The sequence below is a fragment of the Gopherus evgoodei genome, chromosome 13, assembly GCF_007399415.2.
Source record: "Gopherus evgoodei ecotype Sinaloan lineage chromosome 13, rGopEvg1_v1.p, whole genome shotgun sequence".
NCBI classification, from domain to species: Eukaryota; Metazoa; Chordata; order Testudines; family Testudinidae; genus Gopherus; species Gopherus evgoodei.
This window is the reverse complement of record NC_044334.1, coordinates 21,269,666-21,290,946: the sequence shown is the minus strand read 5'-3', so window position 1 is coordinate 21,290,946 and position 21,281 is coordinate 21,269,666. Positions and strand designations below refer to the sequence as shown.

The 21,281-nt window shown below is 40.7% G+C and overlaps 2 protein-coding genes across 2 annotated transcripts in view; one reads left to right on the top strand and one right to left on the bottom strand.

Moving 5' to 3' along the window:
• The window catches only part of RSPH14 (radial spoke head 14 homolog), a 185,592-nt gene that overhangs the window by 53,890 nt on the left and 110,421 nt on the right, over nt 1–21,281 (bottom strand). The gene's annotated exons all lie outside the window — the stretch shown is intronic.
• Nucleotides 1–21,281, top strand: part of GNAZ (G protein subunit alpha z) — a 132,557-nt gene that overhangs the window by 23,035 nt on the left and 88,241 nt on the right. Inside the window, exon 2 of the mRNA XM_030583160.1 lies at nt 14,041–15,322. Within this exon, the coding sequence (XP_030439020.1) occupies nt 14,600–15,322 (723 nt within the window). The 5' untranslated portion in view covers nt 14,041–14,599. The remainder of the gene's footprint in view (nt 1–14,040; nt 15,323–21,281) is intronic.

Sequence of the window (21,281 nt, the reverse complement as noted above, 5' to 3'; positions counted from 1 at the left end):
CCTCCAGCTGCTGTGATAGTCCAGGGAGTACAGAATCTTTTCTTTAGACACGAAAGTGGGGGGGGCTGAGGGAGCTCAGGCTCCAGCTGCTATGATGAGGACGGTTACCCAGCATTTTGTACCGTCTGCCAGGAATGACAGGGAATCATTCTCATTTTTACCCAGGTGCCCCTGGCCGACCTCACCGAGGCCAGCCAGGAGCACTCACAGGATGATGACGGTTTTCCACCATTTTGTACCGTCTGCCATCAGGAAAGGAAGGGGAGGGGATGCAGCTGTTCAGTGCCACAGCACCCCGTCTACCGGCAGCATGCAGTAGAAATATGGTGACATTGAAAAATGGCAAGAAACCATTTTTTTCCCTTTTCTTTCGGGGGGGGGGAAGGGGTGGTAAATTGATGAGATATACCCTGAACCACTCGGGACAATGTTTTTGACCTTACAGGCATTGGGAGCTCAGCCAAGAATGCAAATGCTTTTTGGAGACTGCAGGGACTGTGGGATAGCTGGAGTCCTCAGTCCCCCACTCCCTCCATGAGCATCCATTTGATTCTTTGGCTTTCCGTTACGCTTGTCACGCAGGACTGTGCTGAGTCCCTGCTGTGGCCTCTGTCTATTATAGCCTGGAGATTTTTTCAAATGCTTTGTCATTTCGTCTTCTGTAACGGAGCTCCGATAGAACAGATTTGTCTCCTATACAGCGATCAGATCCAGTATCTCCCGTACAGTCCATGCTGGAGCTCTGTTTGGATTTGTGACTGCATCACCACCGTGCTGATCAGAGCTCCACGCTGGGCAAACAGGAAATGAAATTCAAAAGTTCGCGGGGTTTTTCCTGTCTACCTGGCCAGTGCATCTGAGTTCAGATTGCTTTCCAGAATGGTCACAATGGTGACCTGTGGGATACCGCCCGGAGGCCAATACGGTCAATTTGTGGCCACACTAACCCTAATCCGACATGGCAATACCGATTTCAGCGCTACTCCACTTGTCGGGGAGGAGTATAGAAACCGTTCAAAGAGCCCTTTATATTGATATAAAGGGCCTCATTGTGTGGATGGGTGCAGGGTTAAATCGGTTTAACGCTGCTAAATTCGGTATAAACGCATAGTGTAGACCAGGCCTGAGAGCACAGGAGAGGATGGGTCCTTGCTCTCACTTTTGGTACCTGGCTCCTCAATTCAGAGCAGCAATTACTGGGAAGGTTTTTCTGAGCCCTTGCAACCTTGGCTTTGTGGGAATGGCACATAAGCAGGTGAATCATACAGGTTCTGTGATGCTTAGTTGCTCTTTTGAGTTGGCACATGTGCAGTATGGTCAGCAGTTGGCGCTGAGAGAAGCTAGAGCATGCTCAAAGACAGACAGAATCTTTGGAGATTTTAGCAGCTAAAAGAAGTAGTCTCTAGTGAGCATGTACAAACCATCATTTTTAAAAGGCTTATATCTTAAACTTTAATATTTCACGGGACTGGCAAAAGGCACACCCCTAGGACAAAGGCCACTCCCTGCCAAATGTCAGCTCCCTGCTTCAGAACATGTAGGTGCTAGAGGATTTCAAAGAAAAACTCACAAGAAGTTTTTTGATGTGGGCAAAACAAATACTTTTATCTAGCCTCATTCTCAGAAGCAGCTTTGTCTTGACTAAAATTTGCCAAAAAATTCAGCCTGAGGCAATCGTCTCTCATGGAAAATTTCAGTCCAAATGGTTGAAATTTCAAATGGTTATATAACTAACTGAAGAAAGGCCTTATCGTAACTGTTGGGCAATCGTAATAAGCCATGCTATTAGCCCTGCTTCCCAGTCTCACCCCCTTCCCACCCTTAGCCCCAGTCTCCTTGCTTTGGCACTCCCATCTGATCTCCCTATCCCCTACCTCACCCCCGACTGGCTCACAGTTCTAGTCTCCCTCTGTCCGATTCTCATCCAATCTCGGAATGAACAGAATGGAATCTAGGAATCTCAGTCAATCCCCAAGCCTGTTCCTAACTCCATGTTCCAATCTCCAATTAATTTTCATTAACTGAACAATAAACAGCCTTGTTTGGTTTTTTTTTCCTCTAGTTTTTCTTCATCTTTTTTTCCATCTTCATTTTTCTGTTAGAATTTGAGAAGTTGAAGAATGTTGGCAGAAGGAGTTGAGGACTTTCTAAAACAGTGTTGCACAAGTTATTTTATTATTTTTATTGTGATTGGAATCTTTTTAGCTCAGAATAAATGCAATACTGTGCAGAATCTAGACTGGATGAGTGGCTATTCGCTTTCTCTTACTAGCCACCTCATCTGATACACAGTTTTGGATTTATTTCACTCACCATCAGGGTAATTTCCTCAACATGGAGTTTACTCCAAGCTATACTCTCACTCTCTGAAGTCTCATCTCTGACATTGCCTAATCTCCTTCACTAGAATTCACTCCTCCACACGGTTCATGCTCTTCCCTCACTTGTGTGCCTCACTTTCCTCCTAGATGGTGCTTTCCCCTCCCTGACAGCTGGCTGGGGGCCAGGCTACAGAGGACAAGGACTTGTCATAGAATCATAGGACTAGAAGGGACCTTGAGAGGTCATCTAGTTCAGTCCCCTGCACTCATGGCAGGACTAAGTATTATCTAGGCCATCCCTGACAGGTGTTTGTCTAACCTGCTCTTAAAAATATCCAACGATGGAGATTCCACAACCCCCCTAGGCAATTTATTCCAGTGCTTAACCATTCTGACAGTTAGGAAGCTTTTCCTAACGTCCAACCTAAATTGCCCTTGCTGCAATTTAAACCCACTGCTTCTTGTGCTATCCTCAGAGGTTAAGAAGAACAATTTTTCTCCCTCCTCCTTGTAACAACCTATTATGTATTTGAAAACTGTTATCATGTCCCCTCTCTGTCTTCTCTTTTCCAGACTAAACAAACCCAATTTTTTCAGTCTTCCCTCATAGGTCATGTTTTCTTGACTTTGAATCATTTTTGTTGCTCTTCTCTGGACTTTCTCCAATTTGTCCAAATCTTTCCTGAAATGGGCTGCCCAGAACTAGACACAATACTCCAGTTGAGGCCTAATTACTTCTTGTGTCTTCCTTACAACACTCCTGCTAATACATCCCAGACTCTTCACTTTTTTTGCAATAGTGTTGACTCATATTTAGCTATAGTCCACTATGACCCTCAGATCCCTTTCCGCAGTACTCCTTCCTAGGCAGTCATTTCCCAATTTGTATGTGTGCAACTGATTGTTCCTTCTTAAATGGAGTACTTTGGATTTGTCCTTATTGAATTTCATCCTATTTATTTCAGACCATTTCTCCAGTTTGTCCAGATCATTTTGAATTTTAATCCTATCCTCCAAAGCACTTGCAACCTCTCCCAGCTTGGTATCTTCCACAAACTTCATAAGTGTACTCTCTATGCCATTATTGAAATAATTGATGAAGATATTGAACAGAACCAGACCAAGAACTGATCCCTGTGGAACCCCACTCATTATGCCCTTCCAGCATGACTGTGAACCACTGATAACTATTTTCTGGGAATGGTTTTCCAACCAGTTTTGCACCCACCTTATAGTAGCTCCATCTAGGTTGCATTTCCCTAGTTTATGAGTAAGTCATGTGAGACAGTATCAAAACTGTACTAAAGTCAAGATATACCACATGTACCGCTTCCCCCCTAGTCACAAGACTTGTTACCTTGTCAAAGAAAGCTATCAGGTTGGTTGTCTAAGTGACTTAGTTAAACCAGTGCAAACCCTTGTGTGGATGCTCATTAATTTACACTTTGTGCATATTGGTTTAGTTTGCTGATAAGTGTCCACATTCAAAATTGTACTAAATTAAATGGATTAACCTCACACCTCTAGTTTAACTGGTGCAACTCCTCTGTTTAGACAAACAGTGTGAAAGAAGCAGCAGCCAAGGAATCAGGGCCTATGATCTGTTACTAGGAGAAGAGCAGCTCAGAGGAGGTTTCTTCTGTTGTCACACAGTCCTGGAACATTGGCCAAGATATCAGTTGCCAGAGATGGGTTTTGAAAACCTGGGACTGTTTTAGACAGATCAGGGCTGTTGCCCACAATGGCTAATATTGCTGTACAAATGTTGGTCCTTACACTAGCTTTTATGTTAGTGTAACTCCACTGACTTTGATAGTTCTACCGACAAAAATTCAATGCATTGATTATGGCATACTTAATTCCTGGTTCTGTGGAGTACTGAACACTCTCAACCCCCACTGAAGTCAATGAAGTAACTTTGATTGTACCCTCCATTTGTTTAAGCTTAATGCAATATTAATGTTAGACTTCACACTTAGAAAAGAGACTATAACCCAGCGTACTGTTCTTGCTACACTGCCTGCTACTAGCACCACACTGCATGTTCCCTAACTTGACTGTGAAAGCAGCTATCACTGGTATTATCACTCCTGCTTCCTACATCATTCACTTGTTACTTCTCCAGATAATGTCTTTTGGATAGGTACTATTCTCAACTAGGGTATTAACACGGCAAAGTGATGGCATTTACTGCAACAAGAGACACTACTTGGTCAAGTCCTGTTGAAGAAAAGGATTTTTTTTAAATAGCCAGTTCAGAGGAGGGTGCATAGAGTAGCCCTCCCTCGCTAGGAAGCCTCAGAGAAGTCTGAGGATGGAACAGTTTCCTGCTCCCACATAGCTGGACCATAGCTGCAGACCTTTACAGTAGACAAGCAGGGACAGGAGGCCAGTGCTAGACAAGATAGCAGTAATGATGACTGCTCTCATAACTGGCTCAAGAAGCACGAATAGTGTACCATGCTAGCATTAGATATTTCCACACTCTTCAATGGAGTTTGGTAGATTATAACATGAAAATCAGTGCAAAATGTGGCCGAACATCTGTATAATAAAATAATAATTTTATTTACTTATAATGTGCACTCCCCACCCCAACTAATGAACTTTGATGGTGTTAATTCTATTAAGTGGATCCTTGTCTCAGAATCCAGGGACATGGTAATCTTATTTTGTGATAAAAGAGCTAGTTCTTTTAATCATGCTAAAATGACTAATGTAACATCAGATTTCTACACAGTCTGAATAGGCTCAACTGTTAGTGGAAGGCAGAGACATGAGTTTAGACATCAGTTAGCATAATATTCTTTTGGCCAACATATATAAAGAATCCTGGCATGGTGTAGGGAGGTGACAGTCCTGTATGTGGGACCCTATCCAGCTTCCATGAAAGTAAATGAAAAGATAGCATTAGAAGTTGGATCAGGCCCTTAATGAGTATAAAAAAAAATTCAAATCTTGTTTAAAGCCCCAAGGTTTATTAATTTTGTATTAAAGGCCAGATTAAGTTTATTCCAAGAGAAAAGTAAAACTGGTGAAAGAGGGTTCACCTCTGCCATGGCAGGATGGTAGAGTGAGCTTGGTCAACAGATGCACTTCTCAGCCCAGCTAGTTCAGTGCCATTGAACTTAAATACATGAATCTCCCTGGGCAACAGCTGTTGGATTCTTAATAAAATGAGAATGCAGAACACACAAAGGAAGGATCAGATCCAGAACTTGCAAGGCTCCCAAGTAAATCCTCACATACATGCAATTATCACAAGAAATGCAGGCATCAGCATTATTCATGTAAACAACCATGATGGCGAGATTGAGCCCATGTGCAGGTTAATTTAGCAGCCAAGTTATTCTCACTACAGTAACTGGATATGCACACTATTGTTAAGGTTGCAGTATGTTTGATATGCTACTGCATGAGGGTGGTATGTACTAGTGTATTTATTTGGCCAGAAATCCATTTTTGCCCTAAACAAGTTCAACTTTGTTCTTACATCTGTAACTCTACAGGGGAGGCATCTTTTACAATATGGAAATTTTTCAGTTGTTTGTTATTGGAGAAATGCACATATGTAAATTTGGTTCACTTTAGTTGATTTACAGGTTGCGCATCTGTGGGTGCTGAACTGTACTATTTACAACATAAATAATATTGTTGTCTTTGTTTTCTTTGGCCATGATTGGATTTCTTTACTGTAATAAACTATCTACTCAGCATTTATATTAGTGCCTTTTAAAACAGGAAAGTGATATCACTTCATTTTATTTCTATTATTTAATACACAAGAGGTTAGCCACTATGGTAATAGCCTAATTAAAAATTAATTAGGTACAAATAAAATTTAAAAACTAACTATTTACATAAAAATCCATCACTTTCAAGTTTGTTTGCATAAACACAAGGTGTTGTATGTACTGAAGATCTTTTCTAATTATGAGGAAGCACTTCCTCTTCTGTGCTAAACATCCTAATAGATGAACATATACTGCATTTGCTTGCAGTGTATGCAAGTCCATGGTATGAATGAATAATTGATGGTTATATGGTGAAAGAGTGCAAGAAGAAATGCTCTACAGAATCTGTAAACTGTTGTAAAACAATTATTTTCCTGCATGTGACTCTTTTTCATGCCTCTGTGCACCAAGCACAGAGTTGCTGAAAAAGTTCCCAGACATTGTCATCTGCCTAGTGCCAGCAGCACTGTCACTAGTGCACATTGATTGACTGAGGACTACTAGTGGCACAGTGTGACTGAACAAGTTGCTGAGGTAGTGTGATCTCAAGAATGTTGTCCTTTCTTGTTTAGGTTTCTCTTACCATACATTCACTACTCCTGGGCTAATTTGAAAGGAAACTACTATTTCAAAATAAAGACCAGATTTACCCCAACCATGCGACTTTATATATCATTTGGTATTTTATAGAATCATCGTTCTTGCATTTAAATTTATTATTGGGAAAGTTACATCCTTATACATTTTAACAATATTTTTAATAAGTTGAAATATGTTTTTGCCATAAGATGTAGATACTTGTATTTAAAATGGGAGACCTATATCGTTGCAAAGACATGGCTGGAAATCTTGCAGTACTTTCACAATATGAGCATTAAACTGCATTTCAAAGAAATGAGCTAGAGTACAGAAGCCTCCTGTAGAAAATGCTCTTTGTCCTCTAACTCAGGTGATCCTGCCACACCTAGAGCAGTAAATTGTTACTGGTGTTACTTGTGCGGGCAATGGCACAAGTGCACTATCCAGGGAGTTCCCCTAAACCAGGAGAATTCTCTGCTGGTGATTTACATGCAGATTACAACCTCTTTACATCACCTGAATGTTGCAAAGGGGCCATAGATGTCTGAGAATCTGGCTCTGCAAGCATTTGTGAAGTAGAATGGAATGGCACATTCCATTTAGTATATACCTAGAATATTTTCCAGACAGGTTTACAATGCACGTTTCCATTTAAATGAATATTTAAGTTCCAAACTAAAATTCCAAATACTATCTCATTTTTAATTTAGACTGAACATCCCTATCACAATTGCTGTATCATGCAGTCTAATGAAAAAAGCTATTAGTGGGATGATGTAAAACCCACAAGTTGTATAGTTCCCATGTTTATGAACATAAATTGTTAGATTCAGTCCATGGGGATTGACAGCCCTTTTTGATTCTCTTGGAGTTTCAGATTTGCATGTGAGCTTCAGAGACCCTGGCTTTTGTAACACAACAGTTTAACACAGCTTTAGTTACCATGCTAGATGACAACAATCTGAATTAGAAGTAGAACTTGAATGAATAATTCACAATAAAATTTTCCAATGGTTTTACCCTCCTCTTTTCTGCTTAATAATCAGTGGTCAGAAAATTCACGATTCTGTTCCCTGGTTGGATGGGTACACAAATACTTCTGGTACAAACGCTAGCTTGTAGGAAGTTAATTCATTTCTGCAACAATCAGGCCAGACACATGACTTTGAAATTTACTGTCCCTGAACATTCATGCCAGCAAAACTTGACCTCTCAAATGCTGACAGAAAGCAAACAAAGAGGAGGTGAACAGGGTTAAAGGAAATTCATAGCAAACATTGACAGAAAAGTATTTGTACTGCTTGAATTACTAGGCTGGTTGTGAATGTTATAGATATATGAGACTCTCTAAATCTTGTAGAGCATAAAAATTACTCAAATAAGAAGGTTAGGGCAAAGGAGAACGATTGTGGTTTGCTATAAGGAGGAAAATAAATGTAAATGAAGCACCTCCTAATATACTGCTCGTCTTGGCTGCACAGAGAAATAGATGTGAATAACTAAGACAGAACAAGGAAACAGTCAATGAAGTTAAAAGGGGGGAAATTCAAAACTGATAAAATCTATTATTTTTTACACAACATATAAACAAACTATGGTTCTCCCTGCCACAGGAAGTTGATGCCAATAACTTAAGGTTCCAAAAGGTATTGTATATTTATATATATCTATTATATCCAGATTTCATAACTACTGGTAACAAATTTTGGAAAGGATATTAAGCCTTCCGGTCTTAAGCCAGTCTCTAAGTATTAGAGATCAGAATGAGAGACCTAATATTTGCAACAGATTATTTTACATCTGTCTACTGCAGGATTGTTCACCTTCCTCTGAAAACATCTGGTACTGGCCACTGCCAGAGACAGGATGCTGGATGACAGCAATCCACTGGTCTGATCCAGTATGGCAAGTTATATGTTGCTACAATAGACATAGACTGAGGGGGGGAAAATCTGTGCAAACAGTATCTGAAACAGCAACACATTAGCAGGGAACATAGAAAGAAATATAGTTAATAAATAATGGAAACCTCCAGTAATGGGACCCTACAGAAAAAGTGGAACAAATCCTGCCTCCAGGTATGCCAGAGTATTTATGCTCAGAGTCAGATTACTGGAGCTAACTCCAGATTTAAACCAATATAACAGAGCAGAATTTGGCCATATTTTTAATGATGTCACATTACTCTTCCTCTCTGGCCAGAAGGTCACTGATTCACGTGGCTAAACAGAAATCTAGATTTCATACCTCAATCTTGTCTCAAATGCAGCACTAGGACAAAGCGATTTCTGTAAAGAAAGTACAGCTCCACATTTTAGTGGAGGGTTTTCTTACAATAGTGTGTTTGGCTATGCCACAATGACCAAGGTTATGGTAATTACCACTCTATCATATACTGTGTCATGTTTTCATTTTATGCTGATACATTACCTGTACTTCATGACTTCATTACGTGCCAAGTGAATACCCAAGAGACAAGGGAAGTAGTAAAGAAAAACAAGGTAAATACCAACAGCTGATATTGGCATTCTTTTTCAGCAGGGTTGATAGAGTGCAGTTAGTGCTGCAGAGTGCAATTTGGTCTTCTGCTAGTGTCTCTGTGTACAGTATGTATTTTAACTTCTAAACACACAACTAACAGGCCCTGAAATGAATTCTCTGGGATTATTTCACCTTCATTAGATTCAGCCAAAAAGCCTTTGTTATTTTAAAATGTGTGGTATACACATGAAATATTTCAACTGGTGAAGCCTGTATAATATACAGATTTTAAGTTCTGAATGCATTTGAGGCTTACATGATGTGCCTATATGTTCTGTTCATGCTCCCATTGTTTTTTTAAACCATGGAGAAGTGCCACTTGGGGGAAAAGGAAAGGGTGTATGACAAGAAGGGCAGCTTCATTCTGAAACTGGTTAATGAAGAGACCGGCAATAGTAAAATTATCTAGTACATCTAAAGATGGGAATTGGCATGTATGGGCGGGTGCTAGCGCCCGTAAATTAAATGAAAGGAGGAGAGAGGTCAGAGATTTAAATAGCAACAAGGAAGAAACGGTGATGTGGTGATATGAAAAGGTGTAGCCAATGTTATGGAAACCCTCGTTAGAACAGGTGTACAAGCAGCTGTTTATAAAATGTACCTGTTAACAACAGAGGTTGGGAATCCAAAACAGCGACAGTCAGGAATGAATGGAACTTTGGAGCACAGTGTGTTCGGCCCAGTTTTACAACTTTTTCTGTAGTGAGAATGCCAACTTTGGCTACAGAAGTGTAGATTGTTTTGTTTTTACTTGCAGAGCAGATTGTTGTAGGTAATAGTCTGAAACTCTCCTCAATACAGCTCTGCTGTTAATGCCAACTCTAATCCATAGGAATGCCTCTGACACTTTTTTCAGTGTCTACAGTGGTTCAGTCTTAAGTCTTCCTTAAATGAGGAGTTGTGAAGTACCATTTAAAGTGGGGGAGATAATTTTGCTTTGCCCTACTCCTGCCTGGCCCTCTTCTTTCTTTCTCTGGCACCCTAATCAGCAACCTGACCCACCTGCTCCATGAGCACCTACCCCAACTCCTCCCAAGAGCCTCGGCCCTTGAGGGAGTTCCCTGTCCCATCCACTCCCAGGATCCCTTCCTCCCCCATCCTGCTCCTTACCCTTCCCTACTGGCAAACCTTGCCCTCAGGTGACAGGTCTGTCTTGCTTCCCACCTGCTTCTTGGTGCTGAGGGGAGCTGCTGTAGTTTTGGCAGCTGGCAGGTGAGGGCCTGGCATGTGGTGCACTGTGCACACAGAATGGGACCCAGATGCCAGGTGCCGTGCATCCCCCAGCCATAATATGTGTGGCCACTGGTTACAAATTGCTGCACTTGTGACGACACATGCAACAACAACAAAAAAAAAGGTAAATTACATCTCTCAACTGGCAACTGTCAAGAAAGTAGAAAAAACAGCAAGGCAAGTCAAAAACCAGGCAAGAGGCAACCCTAATTTCCATGTACCTGCTTAAGTGGTTGGGCCCTACCCTAGGAGGCCCCCACAGTTCTGCAGTCTATACTTTAAATCCATAACTGACTCAGACTCTGCTTAAGGAGAAAGAGGCAATCCGCAAATAATAAACTTGGGAAATAAGTAGTAGAGGCCTCAACTGTCCTTCAAAGCCTACACACCAAGTTAAGAGCATGGAAAGGCTCAGCAAAGAGAGGGCACAGTTGCTGTTTTTGGACTTTAGCCACCCTTAAATAAACCCTTTAACTGCATGTTGGAGGAGTTAACAATGATTTTTGCTGCTACTGGGTCTGCATTTCTGTATGCATACACTTCAGCCCTTTTGGTATGATTTCATATAGATGTCATAGAACCTGTGCTGTGAATCAAGATTTTGCAGTACATGAACCTGCATAATGTCAAGACACTGCTGCATAATTGCAGGCCTCAGTGATTCAGAATAATGGAGGCTAAGGCCACCAATGCAGACACAATCTATACTTATGTACCTAAGGGCTCAGCACAGAGCAAGAGATATCTGCAACATGCTTCAAGTTTGTCAAGTGATGACAAATGCATGACAGAAACTAAAATTAAGATTCACCTTGCTCAGAGTCCATTGTTATAAAGGTTTAAAGTAAATATAGCACTAGAATAGCAGTGTGTGGTGCTAAGCAGAGGAGGTGAGATCACCAAACTTGTTTCATCACCTCACTGAGGGATGAAATCCTAGAAATAGCAGTTCATCCTCCCACCATTTAGGGATGAGCATTCCAAGGAAAGGAAAAGGGTTGTTTCCCATTTACACATGAAGTACTGTGAAATAAAATCTGGACTAAATTGCCTCCATTTAAGACCAATGCAACCTCTGTCAACTGGAAGTTGACTTCATTGGCAAGTTGCATGGTATAAATTAGGGCAGTTTGCTCCCCGATACTGTATCTCAATTTAGATTGTTTTGGTAATAGCTAAAATTATCCTCTGCTATAGTTACCCTCTGCTGCAATGACATCTCCCTGGGGAGGGTAGATCACATTAAGTCCCTTGCTGATGAATTTTGTCAACAAAACTAAACTGTGCAAATAGCAAATTTCACAGGGCAATTCAAAGAAATACTGCAATACCTCATAAAAGAACTGCTGCACTGATCAAAAGTTTTTTTTAAAAAGTTGAAAGATTGGCTTTAAAAAGTCATAAAAAGACCAGATTGAGCCCTGACTAAAGTAGACATATGGCAGTGAGATATCACTCTACTGCACAGCTGTGCAGTTGATCCTCACATCATGGCTCCAGTGCGGCAGAGGGAAAATAGGAGCTGTGAACCTGGCACTTCCCTCCCAAGCCAGTGGATGAAGAGTAGGCAGAGCTTTGGCTCCACCCTTACCATCCAAAGTGCTAGCCAGCTGAACTGGCAAGAGTAAAGAGAAGGTAAGCTTCATGCTATAAAGGGCTGTTCTAAATTACTTCCCTCCAGGACCATGGGGGCACAGGGAAGGAAGAGTGACTCAGTCACAGTCTGTTTTCAGGGCTCACTGAAGGTTGAATCTAGCTCATAGGAACTAGAAATGGACAAGCTCTGTTAGACCAAGTTCACCCCCCTGGTAGGCTGAACTGTTCCCTTTAATGCATTTTCTAGTGCCTTGTCCTGTCTAGATTGAAAGGCCAGGAGATTCATTCAGGATAATATTTTCAAAAACACCTAAGTTCCATTTTCAAGAGTGCCTCAGGCTCTAAGAGTTTGTCTCACTGAAAAGCAATGACACTTGATCTCCCACTTTTAAAAATGGGACTTGGGTATTTTTTTTAAATTTTACCCTCAGTCTACTTTCCAGAGTATCATAACTACCAGCATATGAAGGTCAGTAAGAACTCCATGAACTGTTATACTTTTCTATTCCTCATACAAAACATCCACCTTGTATATTAATGGCACCCTAGTTGTACTGTGATAAAACTGGAAGCGGGGGAGTTAAAATAGAATGATCTGTTTGACTAGTATATCGCTGTATCAATTAAGCTGGGCACAGGCATCATACCCTACATAATATTGTTTTCTAAGGGAAGAAATAATTTTGTTGATGTTTCTTTACCAGGGGACACATCTCTTCAGTCCCTCCCACTGCTGCATATGGTACTGCCGACCTTTTCCTGATGCTGGCACCCTGTATGTTATCAGCCTCACTTGGAGGGTCTTCAGTGGCTCACCCATTAGACTGGGTGTCACAGTCAAAAATGAACCCCTTCCAGGGTAGCAAAGTGTTCAATAAACTGTCCGCCCTCACCAGGGTCATCAGCCCTGGTTCTCACTCTTTAAATTCAGTCCTGCACTCAGGCTTCTAAACAAGCCTTCCCCAAGTTTAGGCTGCTTCACCAGTGGCTGGTGGGGAAACCCAGGCCTGCCCACTAGTCCGGTTTCCAACCCAGGGACCCTATAAAGAACAGCCACATACTGTTCTTTTCATTTAGTTACAGCTATTTCCCTGGGCCTTTTCCCACCTGGCCCTTTATCTTCACCTCTTACCTTAGAGTTAAAGTTCTCATGTCCTCTCTCTCCCACTTTGAGCAAATGCAATCAGTCAAGCTCCCGTGGCCAAAGAGGAGCACCTTCCCTTGCCCTTCTAATCCTAGGTAGGAACTGACCTGCTAAGCCCCTTTAGCGCCTTTTATCTGCGTCTGCTGAGCTCTGATTGGCTGCTTCTGTTCTGCCTCTCTAGACAGACCTGGAAGGCCCACCTTCGCAGCTCTTTCCCTGAAGCTGGGTGTAGTAGGACCGCGAGGCTGGTACACCTTGTCACAGTTTCCTGCAAAGATCAATAATTGTGCCTCTTGAGATAAACCCGTTCATAAAACTCTCATGCAAACCTAATCCCCACCTTTCATTTAATCATTTATTTACAAAAATGTTCAATGCAAACAAAATGGATAGAAGTGATGAAAGAAGAAGCAGGAGTACATGTGTACACACATTTGAGTGCCAGACAACAATATAAATATAAATGAGGGAGGGGGAAAGTAGCTGTGAATCTCTTTCATGCACTCTACTTTGGGAAACCGGTCAGAACAGGGCTGTGCTGGAAAAGGGCTGCCATCAGCTCTTGCTGAGAGAGAATTGGGACAGAGCTCAGCACTGTTTGTTTTCACGTGGATTTGGGTAATAAAAACACAGAAGGCTGGAGAGAAAAGGGGATTTGATTCACTATTGCTCAGGGTACACATTTTCTAAGGTCTGCAGACTCAAGCTGTCCCTAAATTTCTGCAGTATTTAGAAGATTTTTATTGCTTTTCTTTACACAGTTTCCATCGGGATTGTATTTGGGGTAATACAATGTTCAGAAGTGTCAGGAGCAGAGAAAAAGTGAAGGTTCTGCAGAAGGGAAACAAAGTCCCCCAATTGTATTAATTTCTTTTGTCTCACTGTTTGACAGGTGGAGAGGCCAGATTCACAGATCTGAACTGGATCAGCCTGAAGAAGTGGGGGGGAGAAACAAAACAAACACAATAAACCATACCAGACCTTCAACTGTAACTAGCAGCATCACTACAGCAACCAGAAAAGACAATTAAAAGACAACTGGGGCTAAAGCGGAGCATATGAAGGTGCAGCTCCTTACCTTTGGATAGAAGAGAGCAAAATAATTATGCAGAAGAGAAAAGAATATTTGACTGATCCAGCCATACTATGGAATAGGGAAGTGTCCTTTCATTAACAGGAATGTGCCACTGTATATTCACAGGAAAGGGGAGTGCCATGAGATCAACTGAGGAGACTGTCTGTCTGTGGTTGCATTTCTACATTTGTTTGCACCCCTGCTGGGACTGAACTAGTTGGTACAGGCCTATTGGCCCATCAGGTATTGGATAGTGATTTTTTTCCCACAGGGTGCACCTGGCACGAGAATTGAAAGATATTGCAGCTCTTGCTCAGAGACAGAGAGAGAGAAAGAGAATCTCCAGTTCTCCTCTTCTGTTACTGTCTGCTATACCATGGGATGTAGGCAAAGCTCTGAGGAGAAAGAGGCAGCGCGGCGGTCCCGGAGGATTGACCGCCACCTGCGCTCTGAGAGTCAGCGACAACGACGTGAGATCAAGCTCCTACTCCTGGGTACAAGCAACTCTGGCAAGAGTACTATTGTCAAGCAAATGAAAATCATTCACAGTGGTGGCTTTAACTTGGAGGCTTGCAAGGAATACAAACCTCTGATTATCTATAATGCCATTGACTCCCTCACACGCATCATTCGTGCGCTAGCCACCCTTAAGATAGAGTTCCACAATCCTGACAGGGCCTATGATGCCGTGCAACTTTTTGCCCTGACTGGCCCAGCTGAAAGCAAAGGAGAGATTACTCCTGAGCTTCTGGGAGTCATGAAGCGGCTCTGGGCAGACCCCGGTGTGCAGGAGTGTTTCTGCCGATCCAATGAATACCACCTAGAGGATAATGCTGCATACTATTTGAATGACCTAGAAAGGATTGCGGCACTGGACTACATCCCTACAGTTGAAGATATTCTGCGTTCTCGGGACATGACCACAGGGATTGTGGAAAATAAATTTACCTTCAAAGAGCTAACTTTCAAAATGGTGGATGTGGGTGGACAGAGGTCTGAGCGCAAAAAATGGATCCACTGCTTTGAAGGGGTTACAGCAATAATTTTTTGCGTGGAGCTGAGTGGATATGACTTGAAGCTGTACGAGGATAACCAGACGGTGAGTACTTCTGGGTTTCTTCTTTGTTTTGGCTTATTATTATTTGCAGTTCAGTAGTGTCTAGAGGCCCAAGCCCCATTGTCCTCCACAGGTAACAAAAAGACACCTGCCCAAAAGAGCATACATGGAATCTAGTAGTATTTTTTCTCCACTCACAAGGCGGCAACTATGTTTCCTAGCAGCATGTAGCCTTTCTCCATTGTCTTTGTTTCTTCAGTGCTATCAGTAGAAGACAATAGGACTTCCTCGTGGGGCACAATAGCGCAAAATGAGTTTGTGTCTGAGGCAAAAGCTTCAGACCCATTGGGCTAACCATTACTCCGAAAGTCAGTACAAATCAGGGAGAGGTCTTTGGGCAGTTATGGTTTCCTTTTATAAAGGGGGACAGTCAACTAGAAAATCACATTTCAGCTGGGAAATACTGTACCTGCTACAGTGACAAATAACACTTAAAATTACTATAACTGAAAGGTTAGCAAAAATAATGTTCTCCATTTCAGTGTATGCATTTGACAGCATTTTGTGTATAGTCAGTTTTGATTTCCCCTGTAGCCTCAGTTTTGTTCTTGCTTATAAAGATCAGTGTGAGCAGAAAAAGCCTTTCAAACATTTAAAATAAATGTTTTATAAAAAGATATAATTTTAAGGGGTGCTATCAGAAATTATATTTTAAAATTAGTCAGTTTCCAAACAATCAAGTTGACAGTGAGTGTCCTTTAAGTGGCATGGAAATTGTCATTAGAAGTCTGCTTTATGGCTACTTTTGTTATGCACCTAGTCTACTTATTGTCCAATAAATAACTATTCGTCCTGAATTCTCCTTGTATTACTAATACTAGTCTTCAGTTTGCTTCGCACACAGATACTGTAACTATGGAAATAGTATATGTATGTGTGTGTGTATGTATGTGTTTGCTATCACTTTCAGACTGCTTAACTTGACCTTTTTAGGTACTATTTGGATTTTTTACATATTTTTTCTATTGTAACCCCATAAATGGACATGATGCTTAAGAAACAATCAGATGTGTTGGTAGAAATATGTTACAATTCCTACAGCTCCCTACTTGCCCATATTCCAGTTTAAAAACAACAGACCATCAGGAGGAACTAAAATCAACCCCCAGAAATCACTGTCTGGCGACAACTAATTTACTATCAGAGGGGTAGCCGTGTTAGTCTGGATCTGTAAAAAGCAATGGAGTCCCGTGGCACCTTATAGATTAACAGATGTATTGGAGCATGAGCTTTCCTGGGTGAATACCCACTTTGTCAGACTAATTTACTGTTTACCCAAAGGTGCACCCGCTTCCTATCATCCCCCTCAGACATCTTCAGTTGTTTCACCTTGGTGGAAATTTCCTGTGGCAAGGCAGCCTCTGGAGCACCCCAGAATGCTGTGTGCATTGTTCTTTCACAACAGAAACAGTACTTCAGTGAAAGGGGATCCCAAGAATGTGTTTTGTATACAATATTTAGAATCTAATTGCGATGGTTATGTACATTCTCAGTGCTTGTATTACAGTAAGTCACTTAAGAAATCCTTTCTACCACTCTAATAATCTGGTTTTGGCAGACTGTTATGGAATCTGCTTCTTATGGAAATACTCCACTAACTGCATTAACTGTCATAGCTAGTTCAGTCATTTTATTGTTTTTCTTCTCTGTGTCGCGTGCTTGTTATATCTGAGCTTTGCTAGAGAATATCCTGGTTAGAATTCATGATAATGTGCATTATATGTATCTGCTCATACATACATAAATGGGATCAAATCCAGGCCCTACGTGAATTCATGATGTGAAGCTATTAACAGCTGTGTGATGTTACTGGGCTTCCCGGATGCCTAAATGAACTCTGGGTGCCTGGGACACCACAATGAAGTGGCAAGTAGCACCTACTAAACCCATCCCCTTCCCATGGCTGGAATCTAGGATTCCGTCTCATGGCTGTGATATATAGCAGCCAGGTGCTGGGAAATAAAACTGAAAGGGGAAGTGTCTCTTTAACATCCCAGAAAGGTCAGGAAACTAAATTTCTCCTTAATTACATACCATCCTCAGTGAAAATGAATCCTGTGGTCTACTCTGACTACTAACTCAGAAATAGATCTTTAAACCTGGGGACAATGTATTCTTCTGGTGGAAGATGCCTTTACTTCTAAATTTATGGGGGGAAGAGGATAGCTTTCATGGGCTCTGTGAGGTGAAGTGGAAGTGTTAGGCGCCAGATAGGATTTCTTGAAGAGTGTGGAACTACTTTTCATGTGCTTCCCTAAAGAGCTCCACACCACTTGCCTGTAGAGTGGAACCCCTCAGACCTTCCCTACCTCACCGCTTTGCACTGGGCCCAATCGTCCTCAGCACTGATCAGTCTGGTATTGTGCTATGATTTGTGGCAGTCAAGGGCTATCATGCTTAATGATGCATAACGCATAGTCAAGACTTCTATGGTTGGGAATTCCTGAAATAACTGCAGCAAGGTTTTTAAAAATCTATAACAGCTTCTTGAAAATTGTGTATGCTGCATGTAGCACAGCATATTCATTAGGTCACTGAATGAAGGCAAGTTGATGACAGTACTTCAAACTGTTTAAGATTTGTGTCTCTAATCTATTTCAGTTATTTATCTGGTGGCACTCCAGCCAGTCGTTTTATTTAACAAAAAACAAACAAGATTTGTGCAGCAGCACTTTCCAAGAACCTTATTTCAGTTTTTTGGTGGAAAGCCACTCTGCTAAGCAGACAAGATTCTAATGGAAGGTCTGGCAGTAGGATAACATTGCTCTCCTTCTGGGTGTGGTCTAAGTGTTAGATTATAGGGCTGTAAATCCACTCCCTCTACTCCTGTGTAACAGGTAAGGAGGTGGGTTAAATATCATGATGTGAAACCTATTATAATTATTGGTACATTACAGAAACTGCTAAAATCTCTTCTTATTGTAAACACTTTAACACTTTTCTGGGAGGTATGTGGTTTTTGGTTTTGTTTGTTTTGCTTAATCCATCGTCTTGAAGCTGCTCCTCGCATTAAATGTAGTTAAAGCAAAAGTTGCAGAAGTACAGCAAAGCTGCCTAGGTGCCGTGACACTGAGCAAAGACTGCAAAATACTTCCCACAGACTTTCATTTACTGTTTTTAAAAGACTGCTTTGACTATTTAAACCTCCTTTGTTCTCACTTTTCATGATTCTCAAAAAAATAAATTTACTGGTAGGAATGTGCACTTAAACTGAAATTTGAACTAGTATTCCAGAATATTCCCATAAACTGAACATTAAATACTCAAAATGAGCTACCACCTGACATTCTACAGACTGACATTATTTAGAGAATTATGTTTGAACAATAAATTTTGAGAAAATTGCTATCAGTTTATCAATAATTTATAGAAAGTGGCAAAATTAACTGAATAAAAGGAAATTATGTAACTCTAAGATTTGAGACCATTTTGTGCAGAAGTGTTTTTGCCCACAACAATAATCTGTAACACTAAACAGGATCTGACTGCAAAACCCACACAAATATTGCACCAGAAATAAAGGCATTTATTGCCTGTATTTTATTCAGATTCTCAAATAAATGGAGAAAAAGCTAAATACAAATAGCAAGCCCTTTAGGAGATTTAAACATCCCCAACTTTTCCAACTAGTTCTAAAGAAAAACTTCCTTTTCTTTCAACCTGTGCAACAAAATCTTTGCTAGAAAAAGACTTTGGCTAGGAAGAAAAAACCTGCTGGTGAAAAGCCTCCAGGTAATGTCCTCTCACTGAACTCCCCAAATTATGCTATTAGAAATGCAGTCATAATCCAAAGCGGCTCACTGGTAGATTATGTCTTCCTATGACTCCATCTCAAATAAGACCAACAAAAAATCTTGTGAAAATGGACCCAGCTGATCTCAGTTCCTTTAACCCCAAAGTGTCTACATTGCCACAGTTCCAAATGATTTGCCAGGTTTATTCATGCTATTAAGAATCAGGAGGGATCTTGTGATCATTTTTGCTGTAATGTGAAATTTCCATATTTACATTTAAGTGTGTATTGCAGATTTTCTCCAGATTGCCATGGCACTTCTGGTGTGTAGAAAAATGCAGCTACTGAATGTACAGTAATCCCACTTATAAGTGGTAGCAACTGTCGACACAAATCCTTTTATATCATGTCTCTTTAGTAGCAGAATGGAAGTCATCTTTCTCTGTTCACCATCATTATATTTTGCTACTGTCATGTGGTTTCTGAGCTAGTAATACTTCCCAAGTATTTTTGTGGCTCTCCACCTTCCTGACCTTCGTTCCCATTGGGAAGTGTTAGAGGAATTTGGTTTTCTTGGCAACAAGTGTAGCAGGAAGTAGAGCTCACAGTGGTGTCCATAGAAACAGCCTGACTGGAGAGATGCTGTTGGCCTATAGAGGCAGCTGAATTGATAAAATAATGCACTTGTTATGTAAAGATGGAGAAAATGCATGATACATTTTAGATTACAATTTAAAAATATTTTGTTATACATTGTATGCCAGCATATTTATACATTGCTGTTTAACTTTAATGACAACTCAAACAGCTAGGCAGATAGATTTAGGTATCATAGTTGATCCATCATTTATACACTGGCCGGAACAATCATGTCGGTGTGTGGTGTTATACTAGCCCGGAGAAACAGGAATTCTAAGGGGGGAAACGAGCTGATATCAGTATCAGTTCTGACAACTATATGCAAGGAGGGCAAAACCTTCATTGGATAGCATGTCCAAATTGACTACAGGATGGTTCACAGTCAGTGAAAGCTGGACATCTGTTTCTAGAGTTAACTTCCATTCTTTTTTTTCCATGAACATTGTTGGTTTATTCCTGTCTGTGGACAGGTTTTCTTTTTTCATTCACTTCTTAAACATTTAGGACTCAGTGTTCAAACTAAGGAATCTTTAAAAGCTCACATTAAATATTTGGATACTTAGGTTAGGTGCCCAAAATATAAAATAGGTTCCCTATCTCCAGTATGTTTATTAGTACACATACAATGCTTACTTTAAGACGGTTCCTGCAGTTTTCAAGTAATGAAATACTGCAAGTCGATAGAGCATTCTAATGTTACCTTTTCTGAGGGAGAAATTTCATGCACTGCCCTCCCTGGCATGGAATTATCTTAAAAGATCTCAACTCTGAAGATCTGTTTAAAAAATGTCTGTGAAAATTAACATGAAAGATTGATATTTTAAACATCATTAGGTTATGGAGTTTATGTTGTCTGTTGGTTATGAACTACTTCTCCCATCCTTAACAATCCCATATAGTCATTGTTTAGTGAAACCATAGCATTTAACCACTCTCTCCAAGAGAAATGTTTATGGCATTGCCTTGCTAATATCTATTCAGATTGCTTAGCATTATCAAGCCTTGACCTGCAGAGATGCTGTTGCAAGCACTCTAACAGCAAATTTCACTGACCAATACTGTAATTCTCTTGTGTCTTTTAGGACAGTAATCTTCAAGGAACTTTGATGCTGCAAAAAAGTTACCAAATATACCAAACTAAAAATATAAAACCACTTATCCATCAGACATCTTCATACTTCTTCCTTTGCTATTTGCTAATACCAAAATTTGTTGTGTTGACATACGGGAATCCTTTCTCCCTGCCAATCTTCTCTTCCTTCCTGATCCTGAAACCCTCATGCTGAATTTGTTACATCACAATAACTTTTATGCCACCAACTTGTAATGTCATAAACATAGGCTTTTTGACTTCACTACAGGATGATGCAGGAGGAGAAGCTGGAATGTGAAGAAAAAATTCCTAATGAATACATCAGGCCAGATTCTGCAGTTAAACTAGTAACGGTTTACATTAAATGTCAGATAAAAGTTGGTTAGAAAACTGAATGTAAGTAAATTAGAGTAACTTGCATCAATGAGGAATTCAGTGGATGTGAAAAAGGAGTGTAACTTACACAAGGAATGCAG